Below are 19,468 nucleotides of genomic sequence, written 5' to 3'. Positions count from 1 at the left end.
AAACGTCACACCCTTCGTAAACGTGGTTTGAATAACCAGTTCTAATCATTTTGAGACATGCTTAACAAACCATTCAGCAACTTAACAGAACAATATAGCAATGACAGTGATATTAACTACTGTACCTTCAGCTAGAGATGCAAATGCATTAAACAATCTTGCAGTATACTGTCTTACCACTTCTACATCTGAACCCAACAATCCTAAAACATTCGTCTGTAATAGCAAAACAAGTAGAAAGTATGTGAATAATATTTAAATATTTGATGAGATTAACAAGAACGGCACATAATTACAATTCTGGAAGCCACAACTCTCATGAGGAATGACATGAAGATAGAAGCCTATCAAACAGCAAAAATCTTTGTTACGCAGATGCCTGAAATACATTCCCACTTCCCACACCGACCCTTGTAAGCATCTTAAGGACTTGGGATTTTGTACAGTTTAGGAGAACTCTTATGCAACAGAAACCTGAAACCAAATTTAGAAGTACCTACTAAAAAAGGAAACCACGCAAACATCAAAATGCACAAATACAAATGGCCTTTAGTGATTAGAGGAAAGGGATGTTTGATTTGGAGGTGAGACACAACAACCTTGTTCAAATATAGGCCAGCCCCAGTGCTCCAATATGACAGGAATTGTCATCAAACCAACTCATTTTATTTTTTCAAATGGATCACGATAATCAATGAGAGGTGTCTGTTCTGCATATAGTATCAATACAAAGATGGAATGCAACTTTAAGGTATAGATCGTATCGTTCCCACACACTAACCACAACTTATCTAAACCAAAGTGAACAAACTAACCACAACTTATCTAAACCAAAGTGAACACACTAACCACAACTTATCTAAACCAAAGTGAACACACTAACCACAACTTATCTAAACCAAAGTGAACACACTAACCACAACTTATCTAAACCAAAGTGAACACACTAACCACAACTTATCTAAACCAAAGTGAACACACTAACCACAACTTATCTAAACCAAAGTGAACACACTAACCACAACTTATCTAAACCGAAGTGAACACACTAACCACAACTTATCTAAACCAAAGTGAACACACTAACCACAACTTATCTAAATCGAAGTGAACACACTAACCACAACTTATCTAAACCAAAGTGAACACACTAACCACAACTTATCTAAACAAAAGTGAACACACGAACCACAACTTATCTAAAGCAAAGTGAACACACTAACCACAACTTATCTAAACCAAAGTGAACACACTAACCACAACTTATCTAAATCGAAGTGAACACACTAACCACAACTTATCTAAACCAAAGTGAACACACTAACCACAACTTATCTAAACAAAAGTGAACACACGAACCACAACTTATCTAAAGCAAAGTGAACACACTAACCACAACTTATCTAAACAAAAGTGAACACACTAACCACAACTTATCTAAACAAAAGTGAACACACTAACCACAACTTATCTAAACAAAAGGGAACACACTAACCACAACTTATCTAAACCGAAGTGAACACACTAACCACAACTTATATAAACCGAAGTGAACACACTAACCACAACTTATATAAACCGAAGTGAACACACTAACCACAACTTATCTAAACCGAAGTGAACACACTAACCACAACTTATATAAACCGAAGTGAACACACTAACCACAACTTATCTAAACCAAAGTGAACAAACTAACCACAACTTATTTAAACCGAAATGAACACACTAACCACAACTTATCTAAACCAAAGTGAACACACTAACCACAACTTATATAAACCAAAGTGAACACACTAACCACAACTTATCCAAACCGAAGTGAACACACTAACTACAACTTATCTAAACCGAAGTGAACACACTAACCACAACTTATCCAAACTGAAGTGAACACACTAACTACAACTTATCTAAACCGAAGTGAACACACTAACCACAACTTATATAAACCGAAGTGAACACACTAACCACAACTTATCTAAACCAAAGTGAACACACTAACCACAACTTATATAAACCGAAGTGAACACACTAACCACAACTTATCTAAACCAAAGTGAACACACTAACCACAACTTATATAAACTGAAGTGAACACACTAACTACAACTTATCTAAACCGAAGTGGACACACTAACCACAACTTATCTAAACCGAAGTGAACACACTAACCACAACTTATCTAAAGCAAAGTGAACACACTAACCACAACTTATCTAAACCGAAGTGAACACACTAACCACAACTTATATAAGCCGAAGTGAACACACTAACCACAACGTATCTAAACCGAAGTGAACACACTAACCACAACTTATCTAAAGCAAAGTGAACAAACTAACCACAACTTATCTAAACCAAAGTGAACAAACTAACCACAACTTATCTAAACCGAAGTGGACACACTAACCACAACTTATCTAAACCAAAGTGAACACACTAACCACAACTTATCTAAACAAAAGTGAACACACTAACCACAACTTATCTAAACAAAAGTGAACACACTAACCACAACTTATCTAAACCAAAGTGAACAAACTAACCACAACTTATCTAAATCGAAATGAACACACTAACCACAACTTATCTAAACCAAAGTGAACACACTAACCACAACTTATATAAACTAAAGTGAACACACTAACCACAACTTATCCAAACCGAAGTGAACACACTAACTACAACTTATCTAAACCGAAGTGAACACACTAACCACAACTTATCCAAACCGAAGTGAACACACTAACTACAACTTATCTAAACCGAAGTGAACACACTAACCACAACTTATATAAACCGAAGTGAACACACTAACCACAACTTATCTAAACCAAAGTGAACACACTAACCACAACTTATATAAACCGAAGTGAACACACTAACCACAACTTATCTAAACCAAAGTGAACACACTAACCACAACTTATATAAACTGAAGTGAACACACTAACTACAACTTATCTAAACCGAAGTGGACACACTAACCACAACTTATCTAAACCGAAGTGGACACACTAACCACAACTTATCTAAACCAAAGTGAACACACTAACCACAACTTATATAAACTGAAGTGAACACACTAACTACAACTTATCTAAACCGAAGTGGACACACTAACCACAACTTATCTAAACCGAAGTGAACACACTAACCACAACTTATCTAAAGCAAAGTGAACACACTAACCACAACTTATCTAAACCGAAGTGAACACACTAACCACAACTTATATAAACCGAAGTGAACACACTAACCACAACTTATCTAAACCGAAGTGAACACACTAACCACAACTTATCTAAAGCAAAGTGAACAAACTAACCACAACTTATCTAAACCAAAGTGAACAAACTAACCACAACTTATCTAAACCGAAGTGAACACACTAACCACAACTTATCTAAACCAAAGTGAACAAACCACTGTACTGTGTGTCCAGGTAAACAAATCACAGTGAAAATCATGATAAGAGTTATTATTATACATCTGTCACCATAACAGCGTAAGTTACAGTGTACCATAATTTTGCGGTATTTTCATGCTACCATATGGAAATGCGAATTCCAAAGAAGGAATGATTATGTGCATAAACATACACTAATAATAAAAACAAACATGGCTGCCACCAGGGTTTGACCGGACTCCACACAAAGAAGTTCGCTGATACGGTTCTAAACTTTTTGGATTTCAGCATTCTCATGATGTATACATGGAAGGAAAAGATGTATAATAATAAGGTTATTACGAGGATACTTCAAAGTGTGCACTCAGACAGTATGCTGTCGCATCGACCTCAGCTGCACGTCGGTCAATACACCCGCTGTACTGTCTTCGTGCATACTTTGAGATATCCTCGTAATAATCTCATAGTATCATATCAAGTATAGGAATGGAAGGTGAAAAAACACTTGGGTGTATGATCCGGTATATGCGAGACATGCGGACGTACGAGGCAGGATAGATGGACTGCCCCACCACACTTGTCACCATACAGTTCTTACCTGATACTCTCCAGAACGATTACAACCCAGTAAATCATTAGAACAATAGGATGACAGTATTGCAGTGCGTTGTTCACCAGCTTGACACCGTGTTAGTCGCTGCAAAGAAAAAACACTGTCTTAAATACATGTATGTATATATATATATATATATATATATATATATATAAATAATGTAATATGAATCAATTACTTATATTATATTTACACATGTACTATAGATAATCAGGTGTGTATCTTTTTCTCTCACTTTGCCATAACTCCCGGCTATAAGGTATATTGATGACTTGAACAATTATGCAACACACTTGATGCTCGCTGCCTTTTTGGGATACAAAATACGAAGCAATGTTAAATTTTGTTTCTTTGGTCCAAAATCGAAATTAAATTAAGTGAAAATTATAGAATATGTGAAAAAATTTACTCAAATTTAAGCAGGAAAGAATAAGCACTCAAAGGGTTGAGTAATGCGTTACTTACCCATCTTAATGCTTGTAAGAGAAATATTTGTCTTCTATCATCAGCATGTATCAAATCATTTTTAACTTTGATATAGTCTAATGGTGGCAATGCATTACTTGCCTCACTGGGTTCCCTGACAACATAATACAACAGCAGGGTGAGATCATATGTGAATACTTTTTCAACAAACAGTATTTCTAGCCAATGAATTGTTGCCTCATGCAAAACACATAGAACTTTTTTCCAAATAGAAAATGTCAGCCTATGGGGTAAAAGTCGGCAATGCATTATGGGTTTATGGGTGTCAGATGTTGGCGGCAAATAGTGTTTTTTTGGAAGGTTTATCTCTCATTACACAAGAATTTGGTATTGCAATGCATAACATTTTTTAACTAATGCATTTGAAAGCTGATTATTTTATTTCCAACAAAGATTAATAAGAGAAACTTAGATTTATTCATATTATCTGTTATATTGGCAATGTTTAGCTAATTTCAAAATGGAGAAAAAAGCACACGCTACCTTGATTCCTCCACTATTGGGCTGAAAATGGAAATGGATTATTTATGTTAGTAGAAAAATAAAGCACTACAATGGATGAGGCACCACAACAAAGCGTTAATTTATAATACAGAGTTGATAGAGTAATAGTACTGAAAGAAAGTTATAGCTCTACAACCACACTGTGATAAGATTCCTAATCCCAGGGCAGAATTATTTGATATACATGTAATAAGAACGTATATTTTAACCTGCTTTACATTTTATGAGTAAAAGAAAATCATAAAAAATTGTGGCGATAAACAACTACTTTTGACAAATTTTATTAACTTAAAACTGGTGAATCCTACTTGTATGTTTTTGGCATATACGAGTATTTCATAAACCATGACACATTTCATCATTAAAATCCCACTAAAAATAACAAAAGTTTAACAATACTTTTAGACATGAACAAGTACATTCTGAACATTTATTTAAATTATGTAAATAACATGTTAAATTTACCAAAAAACAGAGTATTTTAGCCTTGGGTGTGCTTCTATTGGAGAGCAAACAAAGCAAATATATCTATAATATCCATCGTTTTTTTTTAACATATGTCATTGACTCAAATTTTGAGATATTCAAATATATTCATGCCATAGGAAATAATGGTAAATATACCCTAAAACAGAAAAAAATTACAATTTTACTCCATTTTGGAAATCAATATTCTGCGAACTAATTACGATGACCCCTTAATTTTTTTTTTGTAACATGAATTAAAAAAAATAATAAATCTAAGGTTTACATTCATAGAAATGAAAATGACTAAGGTTTCAGAAACAGAAAAGGCAGAAAATACGGAGAAAAAAACAACCATCCACACTTTTAACTAATTAACATAATAACTAAAAGAGAGCTAATTAGTGTCAATTCCTAATTATCACAGAGGTTCTACCTGAGTTCTACTGGTGATGGTGAGAGACTGTGAAAAAATCATTGTAGTTGTGTTAATTGCAGTATACCATGTAAATGATGACATTTTCAAACTCAACCGACTGAATGCTATAATTTTTCTCACCAAAATGCGTTCCTTAATAATAACCTTAATAAAATTTGAAGAAAAAAAATTTACAAGATACTGCTTCTTACAAAACAGCAAAATAATCCTCAACTTTCCCAGCAAAATTAAATTCCGAGTTGAATAAATTCAGCCAAAAAACAAGTTATTCTCCAATAAACATAAAAAAATTTCGGATGTATTTGGAATTAAAATCAACATCCAACTGCAGAGGAATCACCAACAGAACCTATACATGTTTTTTATCAAGATATTTTCCACATAAATAAAAAAAATGGCTGATATTTTCTGAACATTACTACCAGAGTTTATTTTCCATAAACAAACTATAAATTATTCATACAAATAAGGAACAGTAAAGTCACACAATAAACAGGTCAGATGGATATCAAACTGTCTCAATAAGGACCAGATTTTGAAAAAGAAGCCAAAAAGATAATACTTGTTACTGAAGGCAGTCAATATGAATAGAAGCAGAGCTAACAACATGGTTAGAGAAAATACACTGTAAGGCAAATTAAGGTAGGGTAGGAATTAGTGGTTAGTTCAGAGTAATCCCTCATTTGGATTACACACCCTTCAATCTCACAAGGGTAGATTTGTACAATAAAGCAAATATGTGAGTGTTTTCAAAACATGTTAAATATATCATACCTGTGTGGAAGAACTGATGCTCGGAGTAACGAACCAGCCTGCAAGATGTTAGGAAATGGAATTATGTGAATAATTAAAATGAAACAGGTTTACCATAACAACACAAATATCAGACGTACCAGTCAGTGTACCATGATTGACTCTCTAGTGCAACCCCAGTGGTTGAGAGGACCAGACACTCTTCGTAAGTCTGGTGCCCTCACAGTTTCCTGGGGGAGAGGTCTGTCAGAAAGAGGCTCCTGGGGGGAAGCCATGTTTTTGCTGCATGTACAGACATAGGAGGCCACTATTCCAAACACTATAAATTTCTTGTTTCTTTTTAATTTAACCCATCAATATTTCATAATACTTTTCAATAAGATATTTAATTGCAATTTACCAATTTGCTGCATGATAGGCATGGTGTTTTAACAGGCCACTCACAATAAATGTTTAATACAGCCATGGGACAATTAATAAAACATTACAGCAAATTGAGAAGAACTTAGATGAAGAATTTGACTCACAGTTCCTGGTCTGCTGATGTCCATTGATTCCCGTACTTGACTACTGAATAATTTTATACACACAGTTTGGAGATATTCTGGAGTAACCTGAAAATTCAGAGATGAGTTGTTAGTTAATAATTATTAATTTTTCTATAATTTTATTATTACTTGTGAACCCATTATGTTCAATGTATATACAAAGCTTTAATGAAATATGATCTGGTTCCAGAACAACCAAAATTTTTGTTTTTGATGCATTTTTAATGTTAAATTGGACACCAATCGGCCATTTTGAATTTGGATCATGAAACAAATGCATGTGCACATGTATGACATGATGTGTGATTTGTGTATGAAGTTTGAAGGTACTCAGACCAGGCATGTCTGAGATACAGGGATTGACGCACTGACGCACAGCAATGAAAATACAAGTTCTTGTTTTTGGACTATGTCCAAGCAGGAACTAATAATGAGCGCATAAAAATGAATCAGGTGCACAAATTAATAGAAACTGCAAACTAAATTAATTAATTAGTTAAGTTTTTACAGTAATTGTAATTTAATAGTAAGTATACCAGTAAATATAAATATAAAAATAGAAACCATTTTTTTTTTAGTTTTACAGAATTTAATATATTTTACAATATATTGCAAAGCAAATTTTTCCCTGATTCCAAAAGATGGTTGTTGAGAGAGTAGTCTGAATTGAGTTATAGCATATCTGCTACCTCACAAATCGGACTCAAAGTTGCTAGCAATGGGACTACTTTCAACTATAGCACAATTACATGATGTCCACCTCCAGCCAGTAATGACTGAGGGTTTCTTGCATCGAATCTGCAATTTGCCAAGACCAGTTGCTGGGGTCCCACCTATCCAAGCTAGGACAGTTTCCATCTCAGAAATTTGCTGCTTGTGTCTCAGACCTTCCCAAGGGTAGGTTTTAAAGGCAACTGCATGCCTGTGTGTAACCCCTAGAGTGAGCATTCTCAACAACACATGCTTAAAAGAAACACTGAGTGGTAGATATACACAAGAAGACATGACAAAAAATTAACCCTGGTGAGAGATATTCAAATTTTTACAAGATTTGGTATAAATTACCATGTTTCCATTAATACAGCTTTCAAGGGAGTCAACAAGTTCAGCAGTAATTCCAATCAAATTATGGTAGTCACCCTGAAACAAAAAAAAACATGCAACACATAGATAAGCTCAAGAAAACTAGTTTTTGAATATATAATTACCAAAACGTGATGCATTCTGGGTATTTTCAAAAAACAAATTTCTTAGACGTATGCAAATTTTATTACATCATATTGCACAGTCACTATACCAATAAACGCATTTATTTTTTATTTCCACTATGTAATTGTGCAATAAAAACAATGTACTGTAAAATACTTGCCATTTTTGCTGAAGGGATGATTTAGTGAAAATATAATCCATCGAGTATACATTTTTGTCATTATATTTTACAATGTCCTTCTGAACATGTAGATGAAATGAGGATTGTGATTTACCTGTAATTTATTATATCTTTTCATATATGTCATGGTCCTCTTTTCTGCGTCTACTATACTTTGCTGAAATCCCTGGATTTGTTGTGCACTCACTACAAATAAAGAAAAACAATTGTTACCTCACATGATAGTAGATATACATATAAATGATATATATATTAATAAATTTTAATAGATACGCTGACAATGGTTGTCAGCCACGTGACACAGGTCATGCTTTGGTTCAAAATGGCGTCCTAGTTTAACGTTGCGAGTTGTTTGTTGCCCCAATTTCCACTCTTGCGTTTCGTTTGTTTTATCGTCCTTTTTACTTTTATATGATGGATGATGTCGACAAACACACGACTCAACAGCCTTTTACATGAATTTGGTGTTTCAACATCAAATTCTACACCCTAACAGGTAAACCACAGCAACTGTATTTAAAGTAGGTCACTGAGGTTTAATCTTTGCACAGATCTATGACTGACAGAGAGCATGATATGAACGCTCCCAAAGGAAGCTATTGAGAATGTTTGGAAGGTTTTTAGCATTGGTGAAGACTCCTATCACAAATACAATAAATATAAAAACTTTGTTGCCTTAAATTATTCTTAATATTTGTTTTTATCATTGTCTTCAAAATATGAAATTTTGTAAAATATTTGGCCCATTTTGGCCCAAAATCTTGTTTAGTCATACACTAATCTATCCACAAATCAGATTATCTAAACGACTGTACAGGATAATTAAAAAAACAGGTAGATCTTACCTGAATTCATGTCTTGCTGTAAGTTTAAATACCATCTTAAAGAAAATAACTGCATTTATTAAACATTACTATTCATAGTAAACAGAATTTTTTTTTGCACTGTGAAATACTTTATTTTTGCTTGGAATTAACTTTCGCTATTTTCGCTGAAAGAGTGATTCCGTGAAAATAAAATCCAGCGAATATATTCTTTTTCCCATATTTTATATTTAACTCATCAAAAATTAGTGAAAATAAATTCCATACAAAACACCCAAAAAGTCATTTTCAGCGAAAATTAATTCCAGCTAAAATAAAGTTTGGTTTGGCTGATTTTATTGGTAATGAATTAAAAATAGTCCCAGTATGGTAGTCAGATTTATGATATGAATCATACTACAGATTGTTACATGTATAAAATGAATGACTCAGCAGTGATGAATGAAACAGTAGATGATTTCCAATCAATGCAATCCAGATCAACATACAAACCAAACTTTTGTCAATGTATAGGGCCTGAGCATCAAAACTCTTAGACAAGCCACTCGTTTCTGCTGATGTCAAATTAAGAGAAGCCAGTGATACAAATAATGAAATTAGGCGAGGGTTCTCCGAACCCGCCTATTCACATAGTTCATACCCACCATAGACTCCGGTCAGTCAAAATGACTATTTTGAACTGTAGGCATTAATCAGCGATTCTGCCAGTGACGGAGAGATAGAATCTAGGTCAGGGGAAGCCCCATGACCTCAAGATTCTTTTACCTCTTACGTCACGAACCCACGTGACCGAGGCCACATGGCAACGCCATAGGTAGCCGTCCATCACTCTGGTTCCTTTCTCTCCGCCTTGAGGACTTAGACCAACGTGACGGAAAGAGTGGGGAGGTTGGGGGGGACCCGGAGTCTATGGTGGGTATGAACTATGTGAATAGGTGGGTTCGGAGAACCCTCGCCTAAATTCACTACGTTCAATTACCCACCATAGACTCCGGTCAGTCAAAATGACTATTTTGAACTGTAGGCAGAGTCAGACACCGATAGGTGGCGGGTTTTTCCGAGCAAACAGAAAAAAAAGGATGATGAAAGTCTTTTCCCAGTACGGGATGAAAACAAACTCAAAAACCTAAGTTAAGACCCAAGAAGGGTGGTGTCTTACCTTGCCTGTGCTGTCCCCGAAGCAAGAAAACCAATGCTGCTGTGGTGACAGGGTTCGCCCGAGAAAGCTAGACCCAAGCCGAATTCGGGGGTGATAAGCTTGAAGTAGGACCGAAACAGTTCGCATGAGGGCGTAGGTCGAAAGAAGCAAAACCTGGGAGCTTCCAGGAAGTGCTAGTGGAACCGACAATCTGCCTGCAAAAATGCGGAGACTGACTTATCGCCTATGCGCAGAGGCCCCTGCAGTCGTTCGGGCTAGGTCAGCAAAGAAGGCCTGACCCGCTACGACGGGGCCTAACCTGAAGAGACCCTGCTCAATACCCCGGCTCAGCTTGTCGGCGAAAACACGTGCGTCTAAGGCCGCGTCTAGTAGCACGGTAGTGGCCCTGGCCAAGAGAGCCAGGCGACACTAGGGGGTGTCGCATGTAGATGTGTGGTGGCCCACCAGTAAAAATGTCGCCTGGTCTAGGAGGCTGGTGCGTTCTGCCTCCAAGGTCTCCAGAGCATAATAATGTGCTCAAGCAACTCTGCCCTCAGGGCTGGATGGGTCGTCTTCAATTGGCAAAGACACCCATGGAACGCGGCTATCCCCCTTTGCCCGGTTTGCCAAATTCGTGGTACTGGGGTCTGGGGAAGGAGCCTTGGAATCCGGTTGGGGGTGTTTTGGTCTCATCCCACGCTATGGGGTCTGATCCCGAAACCACACCGACCGGGTAGCGTTTGGTCCAGTGGGAAGCGTTGCCTAATGTTATCCCCACCCGGGGGCCTTAAGCATTACATCCTCCACGGCTGACCAATGCCGCCCATCAACACCATTTGCGTGCTCTGCGCCCCACTCCGCACTTAGGCGGACAGGGAGAGACTTGCCGACGGGGTTGCTTTGGATCCCGACGCCTGTGATCCCACAAGCGTTGAAGCAACCTTGGGTGGTCGCTTTAGGATCAAGAGTGGGGGTATATACATCGTACCACTGGGATCGATGATACTCCGCCTCACCCCAAAAGCGTGGCTCACCGAGTCATACAGATGGAAGACTCTGAGGGACCGCCCGGTGTACCGGCTGTATCCGACGCGAGCGAACTGCATCTCCTTTCACTTTAAATATGTGAGAGGGAGCGTGTTTGACTGTGCGTCTCATGACAGGGTCGGTTCCCTCTGGGAACGCCCGTGGGTCGGTAAGGAAGGAGTCAAAACCCACAGCGGAGACCGGACACAAGGAAAAATTCGTTACCATTGTACCGTTACTGCGTGACGAACCCTAGCTGGCTGAAAGTAGGGGGGGTCAACGTGTGCCCTGCCCTGAAAGCCCTGCCCCGAGATCGGAGACTTGGCTGCCAGCACCCCGTTGGCATTCAGTGCCCGAGGATCCAGAGAAGGACCGGTGCAATTAGCCTGAGCCTCGGCCACCCCCCAAAATAGTGGGAGAGCCGTGCCTGGGAACGGGAGTTCCCCCGGAAGGGACGTGTTTGAATGCAAACATGCTTTCGTGTCTCTTCCTGCTTGCCCACCGAGGGACACAGTGGAGACAGCTCGCTCCGACTGCGTCTGATCTACCCGGCCTGCCAGGGACGCAATTGCCCCGACAGTCCTTCGACCAAAGCCCTCAACTCATAGGCAAACCCGGCGCCGTGCGAGGAAGGGTCCACAAAGAGACCCGCAACGAGCCCCATAGGAGGAAAGCCTCCAGGGGCACAGCCTCGCTGCAGCCGGTGAAATCGGGTAAAAACACCGCCTGAAAAAACAGACTGTGAGGATGCCCTCCAATCAGCGGGGGAGACCGAGAAAAATATCGGTACCTCTGCCGTCGGGCCCTTTACTCGACGTCCCGGTACATGAAGTACCGGTAGCCGAGCGTGAGGACTTTCCACTCATGCAAAACACGCAACTCACTTTAACCGATTTGTTTACTGGACGCGCGACCTTGCTGTGACACGGTCAGTCTCAGCGATCTTGATGGCTCTGAAAGAAAATCTCAGGCCTCAGAACTCCAGTGAAACAACACGCTTTCACGCAAAAACCACGAAACCCGCACGTAGCTACGACAAAGTATCTCGGATGCGGGTTCTATGCTGGTAAATTCTGAATATAACCACTGCATGGTCGACTTGAAACACGAGGAGACCGGAAAGAAAACTGCAGCGAGCCCTGGTGCTGTCATTACATCTATATACTGCTAAATACATTGAAAATAAAAGACGACATGCATGAGGGAAACGAATTACAGTTGTAAAAGGTGCCGCCATGAAAACCAACTGGTTACGTAGTGGCGCCGGATTTTGATTTCTTTGCTGTGAAAAATACTACACACAAAGGGGAAAACGACACGAGGGTAAAAAAGACAAGGAAAACTTATCCTACCAGCTACAATGTCGGATGCCGAGCAGCGGCAACAACCTAAGCTATAAATCCGGACAGGAAAAAAAGCAGGCGATCCAGCAGAGCTCGCTAAATTTCATCTCCACTCAGGGCGGAGAGAAGTTAAGAGTGATGGACGGCTACCTATGGCGTTGCCATGTGGCCTCAGTCACGTGGGTTCGTGACGTAAGGGGTAAAAGAATCTTGAGGTCATGGGGCTTTCCCTGACCTAGATTCTATCTCTCCGTCACCGGCAGAATCGCTGATTAATGCCTACAGTTCAAAATAGTCATTTTGACTGACCGGAGTCTATGGTGGGTAATTGAACGTAGTGAATTGACATAGTCCCTGTACGTTGTCACTGTAAGATGATTGCTATAGAAATATGTACACTTTAAAAGTTGCATTCCTACTTTGTATAACATGTAGACCACCTACTTTTATACCAATGAGGAACATGGGAAATGATATAATGAATTTGTTTGGCAACAAATCCTGAAATATTGGAACACTGGGGATAGATTTAGATTCACAGAAACATCACGTTTAATTGGTAACAGTGTCTAGGTATTCCTTAAAGGGCGGTAGTCGTCGCACCACGCATGGGCCAGATATGGGTCTGATATAAACGAAGATGGCGACTTTGACTGTTGCGCAGACCAACGAGTACAAACTAAGAGGTTACCAAGCTTTAATTTGATTTTATAGGAATCAAAGGAGTCGTCAGTGGTAATTAGTGCAAGTGGCGCCCATGGCAAAGTGTGGGAAAATCAATGTTTATCAACACAAATGTCGCACATGCACGATGACTATCGCCCTTTAAATTAAACATACGTTTTATTATTGTAATCACTCTAGATTATTTGCATGTAGACATTTTGATGTATTCAGAACTTACTCTATTGTAGGAGTGCAACCCAAATTAATCTGTTGGATATGATTTCTCAAGAATTGTACAAAACCAAAAACACAGAGGTATTCTGCAGATCATACAAAGTGGGAGCGCAACTTTGAAATACAATGTTTTTTTCAAAGGATACATAAATTTCAAATAACTTTGGCTGTGGATGAGATTTCAATGCCAAGGTGAGAAATTTCTCCAATCTCATCTGTAAATCTGGCACCCAGCTGTCTTGAAATAGCTCTTTGAATGACGGATGATGAGCAGGATTTGGTACAAACGGTAATGCATAAAAAGGAAGAAATTCTGTAGTTTGGCTCAAAGACGCTCCTCTTGTTTCTAAAAATGTCTTGAATTCCTGCATGGCCTCTTCTGTCTTTGTTTTATTTGGCTGTAACACAACGAAGACATCGAAAAACAATGATTCAGAAACAATAACAAATAGTTCAGATGTCAGGAATTGGGGTTTCACAGCAATTTTTACATAATATTATCCTTTTTTTAACTTGTACACTCACCTCATTTCCAGTAATTAATGAATATTTGATGGGATATATAGCAAAGTATATACTAATATAAAACTCTAGTTTCTTGCAAACAGGGTCATTATTCCGGATCTTCTCAGGCACATTGTCATCCCAAAGTTTGAAGAATTCCCTCCTCGCACCAAGTTGAAACATATTGAGGATATCAGACTAGAAAATAAAATTAATCAAAGTTAAACATACAATATTTAGGTCACCAATGTAATGAGTATTAAAAGTAATCACCCTCTAGACGTTATTGTATCCAGTGAAAATGACACAAAAGGGAAAAAGGACATCAGCACACCAACAAACCACTGATTTTCACATTAAGATAGAAGCCTAGTCAAAATTTTTGATAAAATTGGTCATAAATCGCATGACAATGTTCATTAGTTTATTATGTACAATCATGAAAGTAATATCCCATGGTACAATAAAATAGCATTATTTTGTGTGTTACAGTTAAGCTTTTTGAGAAATGTGTCCTATATCTTGAAAATTGCTATATTTAGAACAATTCCATAGAACACAATGTTGAAGAAAAATTGCATTTTTTGACACTTTTTAAAACCCAGATTTTTTAAATAATTCAGAATAACAAAACATACTCCATCATTAACAATATATGATTTTTTTCAGCCTATGTCACCAGGCTAGATTTTGAGATATTTCTCTGCCATAGAAACATGTGGTAAAAGTGTTATAATAGTGTCAAAATGGAGACTTTCTACTAAAATACAACCATCAATTTCTCGAAAAAAAGGCTCGTGACCCCAAACTTTTTTTAGGTCAATATTCTTATATTGCCTTGGAGTACAGTTTATTGAAAAATGAATAAATTCTGGGTATTATAATTCATGAGTGGGCTTCTACCTTAACAAACTGTCTAAGGTTGACTTCTTTTCCCATTTATTTTGTTTATCTACAGAATTTTTCAGCAGGCATAAAAGATGAAGCATTAATACCATGAATTCTCTTATTTTAACTGAAAATCATTATGCTAAAAACAGCAATTCGGGTAGACTAAAGTAATTTATTTTCATAAAATGACCTGGAAACAAGTGGGGAATATGTATTTTTCGCTGACTTTCCCCTTCAGCAAAAATAAATTCCATCAAAAAGTAATTCTAAATCTATTATACCTGAATGTCAAGTTTCTGTTTGTTCCATTGTGGTCTTGGGCGACTTTTCACTATCTTTCCTCTTTCCTTGGTTTCAGTATCAAATGAGTTAACAGTTCTACCATAATTACAAAATTCAAGATACTGCAAGAAAACATTATTAGTATTGTTAACTATAAACATGTAAATGTTGTGATGAAATGAGTCAAATGTTGTTTCAGTTCTTGAATCAATTTTTCACTTTATCATCATTACGCCATTCATACAAATGTTGAATAATAGTCATACAGTCTGCTGCATTGTAGGAGTTCCTTCTAAAAAGAGAATCGTTTAAAAAAAATTAAAAATTTGAAACAAAACAACTTAATGACTATGTAATTGCACCAAACCTTGATCAAATATTCAGTTGACTGAAAAGATTCTCCATGCCAAGTTTCATCAACATTGGTCAAAGGATTTTTAAGATGTAACCAAAAGAAATAAGTACAATGCACATAGGAGCAAGAACCATTTCTCAATGGATCGCTGTGATGCCCCAAAAACCTGCGAAATATAATTTTCTTCACTGTGATGCTTCGAGAAGCAAACCAACAAACCAACGTGAGAGCAATAGCTATCTTGGTGTGCTAGAAATCTAAATGATTAAAGTGGAGAAATTCTCATTATGACATATCTTTATTGTTTGAGCATTTAATCATGATTCATGCACAGAGCATTTTTCTATGTCAGTTCTATATTTAAACAAGCAGCCTGTCGGCTGAAATAGCTCCGCTGTTAGCAATGCACATTTCAATTAGAACTGAAGATATCATTAAAAAATGAACAATAGGTATAGGTAGTACCGAAGCAATCAGACTTGCTGTTTTAAACAAGAATTCGAAAATATCTCTTTTTACCAAAAATGACAAAAGTATTCATCAAAATTAGAGAATTGAAGATATCATCACAAAATGAACAGATCAGAGAGAGGTCCATCTGAGGTACCTATATGTATAGTATCAAAGCAATCAGACTTGCAGATTTTTACATCAAATAGAAAATATCACTTTTTACCAAAAATGACAAAAATATTCATGAAATTAGAGAATTGAAAATATCACAAAATGAACAAATCTGAGAGAGGTCTACCTGAGGTACTTATATATGTAATATCAAAGCAATTGGACAATCTACCCAAGGTACAAATATACATTTGTACCAAGTTTTCAAGAAGAAGTCAAAGGAGTAAAAAGTTGACAACAATTTTTTTCAACCCTGATACATGTATTATGATTGTTGACATATAAATCATAAGCTTTGACTCAATTCCAGATACCTTTGGTGTCCAGTGAGCCACTTGCAGTGAGGGACAAGACAAACTTGGGCAAGAAGTGAAGATCAACGATATTACTGCAAATAACTTTTAGCAGTGTTTTGTTGGCTACACAGATGCATCAACTATTTATATATTATTTGACACTGGAAGTTCAAATTTCTCCAGCACATGTCCAGTGTATATTTCAAACAAATACCATTGAGGGCAATATTCATAAACTGGACAATGAACAGTACAGCAAAAGTGAAAACACAGACTGGAAACCAAGCCTATCATAACATGCATGTATGGACACATTTCTTAAATTTGCATTCCTACTGTAGAAAATCTCTCACTAACCCCTGTAATTATCATAAGGACTTTGGATTTTGAACGATTGGTGATAAATCTTATCAAACAGAACTTAGAATGCCATGTACCGGTAATTGTTAAACACCACAACTTTCAGTGCAGACCAGCTTTAGTGCTCCATAATTTTAGGATTCAGTGGGAGGTGTTCTGTATATAACACAAAGGGGAAATGCAAGTTTAAGTTTAATATCGTTGTGTATTAAGGAAGATCAAAATTTGGTTAATGATTATTTTTCCTGCCTAATTGTTATATATCTACAGCATAACAAGTTTGGACACATTTCTTTTAATTACGTTTATCGGATGGGATGAAATTAGATTTGTGGCTATTAACTAGATTCACACTAGGAAAAGAGTCGTGATTCAAATTCTGCCCCTCCCATTCAAAATGACTAAATGTAACTTAAAAAAGTGTGAAACTCCGATTCAACAACTTTTGAGTCAAACAAAACATGTGCATTCAACTGACTTAGACGACACATTGGTGTAAATAAAATGATAGTGTTTTCACAAACTGAAACTACTTACTTCTTTAACAATGCTATTCAATTCATCTTCAAATGCAACAACAGAATCCGTCACTCCTGTCTTTTTAGAAGCCATATTCAGATTCCTCAACAACAACAACAACAGCACAGCATTATATGGACAATTAGATACAAAACTGAAATATAAATGAAAGACAAATACAATAGAACTAAAAACAAAGATAGACAATGTCACAAATCATTCGTCTATTACATGCACTGAAATGAGACATCCATGTGTATAAAGTGTGTTGAAATACTAATGTTATATGAAACCCCAAAATACTGTGTGATTCATTAATAACAAGTTTAGCTTTCACTCAAAGATTATACTTTAAGAGTGATTGGCATTTTAGAACAGAAAAGTACATGTAATGTTATATTCAGGGCTTGAAATAAACTTTAAATTCACTTGTCCAAAATACATGTAGATTTTATATTTACTATAGTCTGTTAAGGCAAGTGAGTTACTATTTGTCAGAATGGCTATTTTTTCACGTCCCGGGCTATTGGACTACCCTTACCGGTAGTGTCAAGCCTTGAATATTATGACGTTATTACAAGGATACTGCAAATAATGCACAAAGACAGTACAGCGAGAGTATTGACTGAAACATAGCGAAAGTTGAGGCAATCACTTCTTGAAAGAAAGCTCTGAATTGACTGACCAAAATAGTGAAAACTTTCTCGATATGAACTTTATGTTTTTCATATGGAAATACTGCATAAACTTTCATTATTTAGGGTTAGTATTTCCTAATTAAGTAGGATCAAGATACCCTGTGCTATACTCAAAAAAAATTATGACATTTTGTAATTAATGGAGATACAGCAACAGATGTGTAATAATAGATGATATAAAAAGGTGTGATAATATTTAAAGAATCACACTGACTTGACTTTTGATTCAATTTACGAGTACGCTGAAACAAACAATTCACAAGCGTAGGAAAGACAGCTGATCTAACAAAAATACTCATCTCTACTGACAAAATCTTTACTTCAACTGCAAGATTGAGAAAGTAGTGACAGTTGTTGTTACCGGTATATATATATTCGTATTCAGGACCCCAGCCCATATACTAAATATTAACATTTACACAGTATACTATGTATTCAAAGTCATTGGTCCAATAACGAAGAATACCATATAAGATATGACCTATCTTTGATTTTGAATGTAATAAAACAAAATAAAACTATACTTTCAATATCTATTTTTATATGTTTATATTTTATTTGATGACATGACTCTATGGAAATCATCTTTGATGTGTTTTTATTTTCGTTTTTTTTTAAGCGATTGTAAATGAAACTTAAGTGCTGTTGTGAATTCAAATATATAATATTAATTTTTTTCACTCGAAACTTGCGCTCAATAGGAAAATCAGACATCTAGCTAGAAGGTAAAATTGTGGTGAAACAGTAACTTTACAGTTAAGAACAAGTATATGATTCGTGTTTATCCGTGATTCGCCTGTCTATTTCGCCTGTACGACAGGGTCCCGGTATGTTGTATGGAACTTACGAAAACAACAAAAATATTTAAAGTACATGTACATTATTCACTCGATCGTCCTTCAATTAGAAATTATTAATCAAAAATATAAATTCTTGGCTACTCACACAGCTATTAATTTCCGGTGGATCTAAGATTATGAACTTACTGGGCTACTTTTAACGACCACCTTCCCTCTCAGGAGTAAACAGTTTCCGCTACCAAAAACAACGTCGACCTTTCGGCAAATAAAATATGTTGTTATGGTCAATGAAAGCTTG

At 36.7% G+C, this 19,468-nt stretch overlaps 1 protein-coding gene and 1 non-coding gene across 5 annotated transcripts in view; both read right to left on the bottom strand.

Moving 5' to 3' along the window:
- The window catches only part of LOC102801963 (lisH domain-containing protein ARMC9-like), a 45,547-nt gene extending 26,102 nt beyond the window's left edge, over positions 1–19,445 (bottom strand). For 2 of the 4 annotated variants that reach the window (XM_085490647.1, XM_085490649.1), the window contains exons 1-14: positions 19,316–19,445; positions 17,691–17,826; positions 15,518–15,640; positions 14,367–14,543; positions 13,988–14,239; positions 9,456–9,471; positions 8,705–8,796; positions 8,286–8,360; positions 7,200–7,286; positions 6,694–6,731; positions 4,995–5,015; positions 4,491–4,605; positions 4,011–4,109; positions 126–216 (exon numbers count right to left, since the gene is read on the bottom strand). In XM_085490647.1, the coding sequence (XP_085346773.1) occupies positions 126–216; positions 4,011–4,109; positions 4,491–4,605; positions 4,995–5,015; positions 6,694–6,731; positions 7,200–7,286; positions 8,286–8,360; positions 8,705–8,796; positions 9,456–9,471; positions 13,988–14,239; positions 14,367–14,543; positions 15,518–15,640; positions 17,691–17,765 (1,261 nt within the window). In that variant the 5' untranslated portion in view covers positions 17,766–17,826; positions 19,316–19,445. The remainder of the gene's footprint in view (positions 1–125; positions 217–4,010; positions 4,110–4,490; positions 4,606–4,994; positions 5,016–6,693; positions 6,732–7,199; positions 7,287–8,285; positions 8,361–8,704; positions 8,797–9,455; positions 9,472–13,987; positions 14,240–14,366; positions 14,544–15,517; positions 15,641–17,690; positions 17,827–19,315) is intronic. The other 2 variants (XM_078007271.2, XM_085490648.1) reach the window with 2 other exon arrangements.
- LOC146734289 (Nuclear RNase P) lies at positions 7,865–8,178 on the bottom strand. The gene has a single exon (XR_014926600.1).
- Positions 19,446–19,468: the final 23 nt, after the last annotated feature.

Source organism: Saccoglossus kowalevskii, chromosome 15 (genome assembly GCF_978046115.1).
Source record: "Saccoglossus kowalevskii chromosome 15, keSacKowa6.1, whole genome shotgun sequence".
Lineage (NCBI taxonomy): Eukaryota > Metazoa > Hemichordata > Enteropneusta > Harrimaniidae > Saccoglossus > Saccoglossus kowalevskii.
This window is presented reverse-complemented; position numbering and strand designations above follow the sequence as displayed.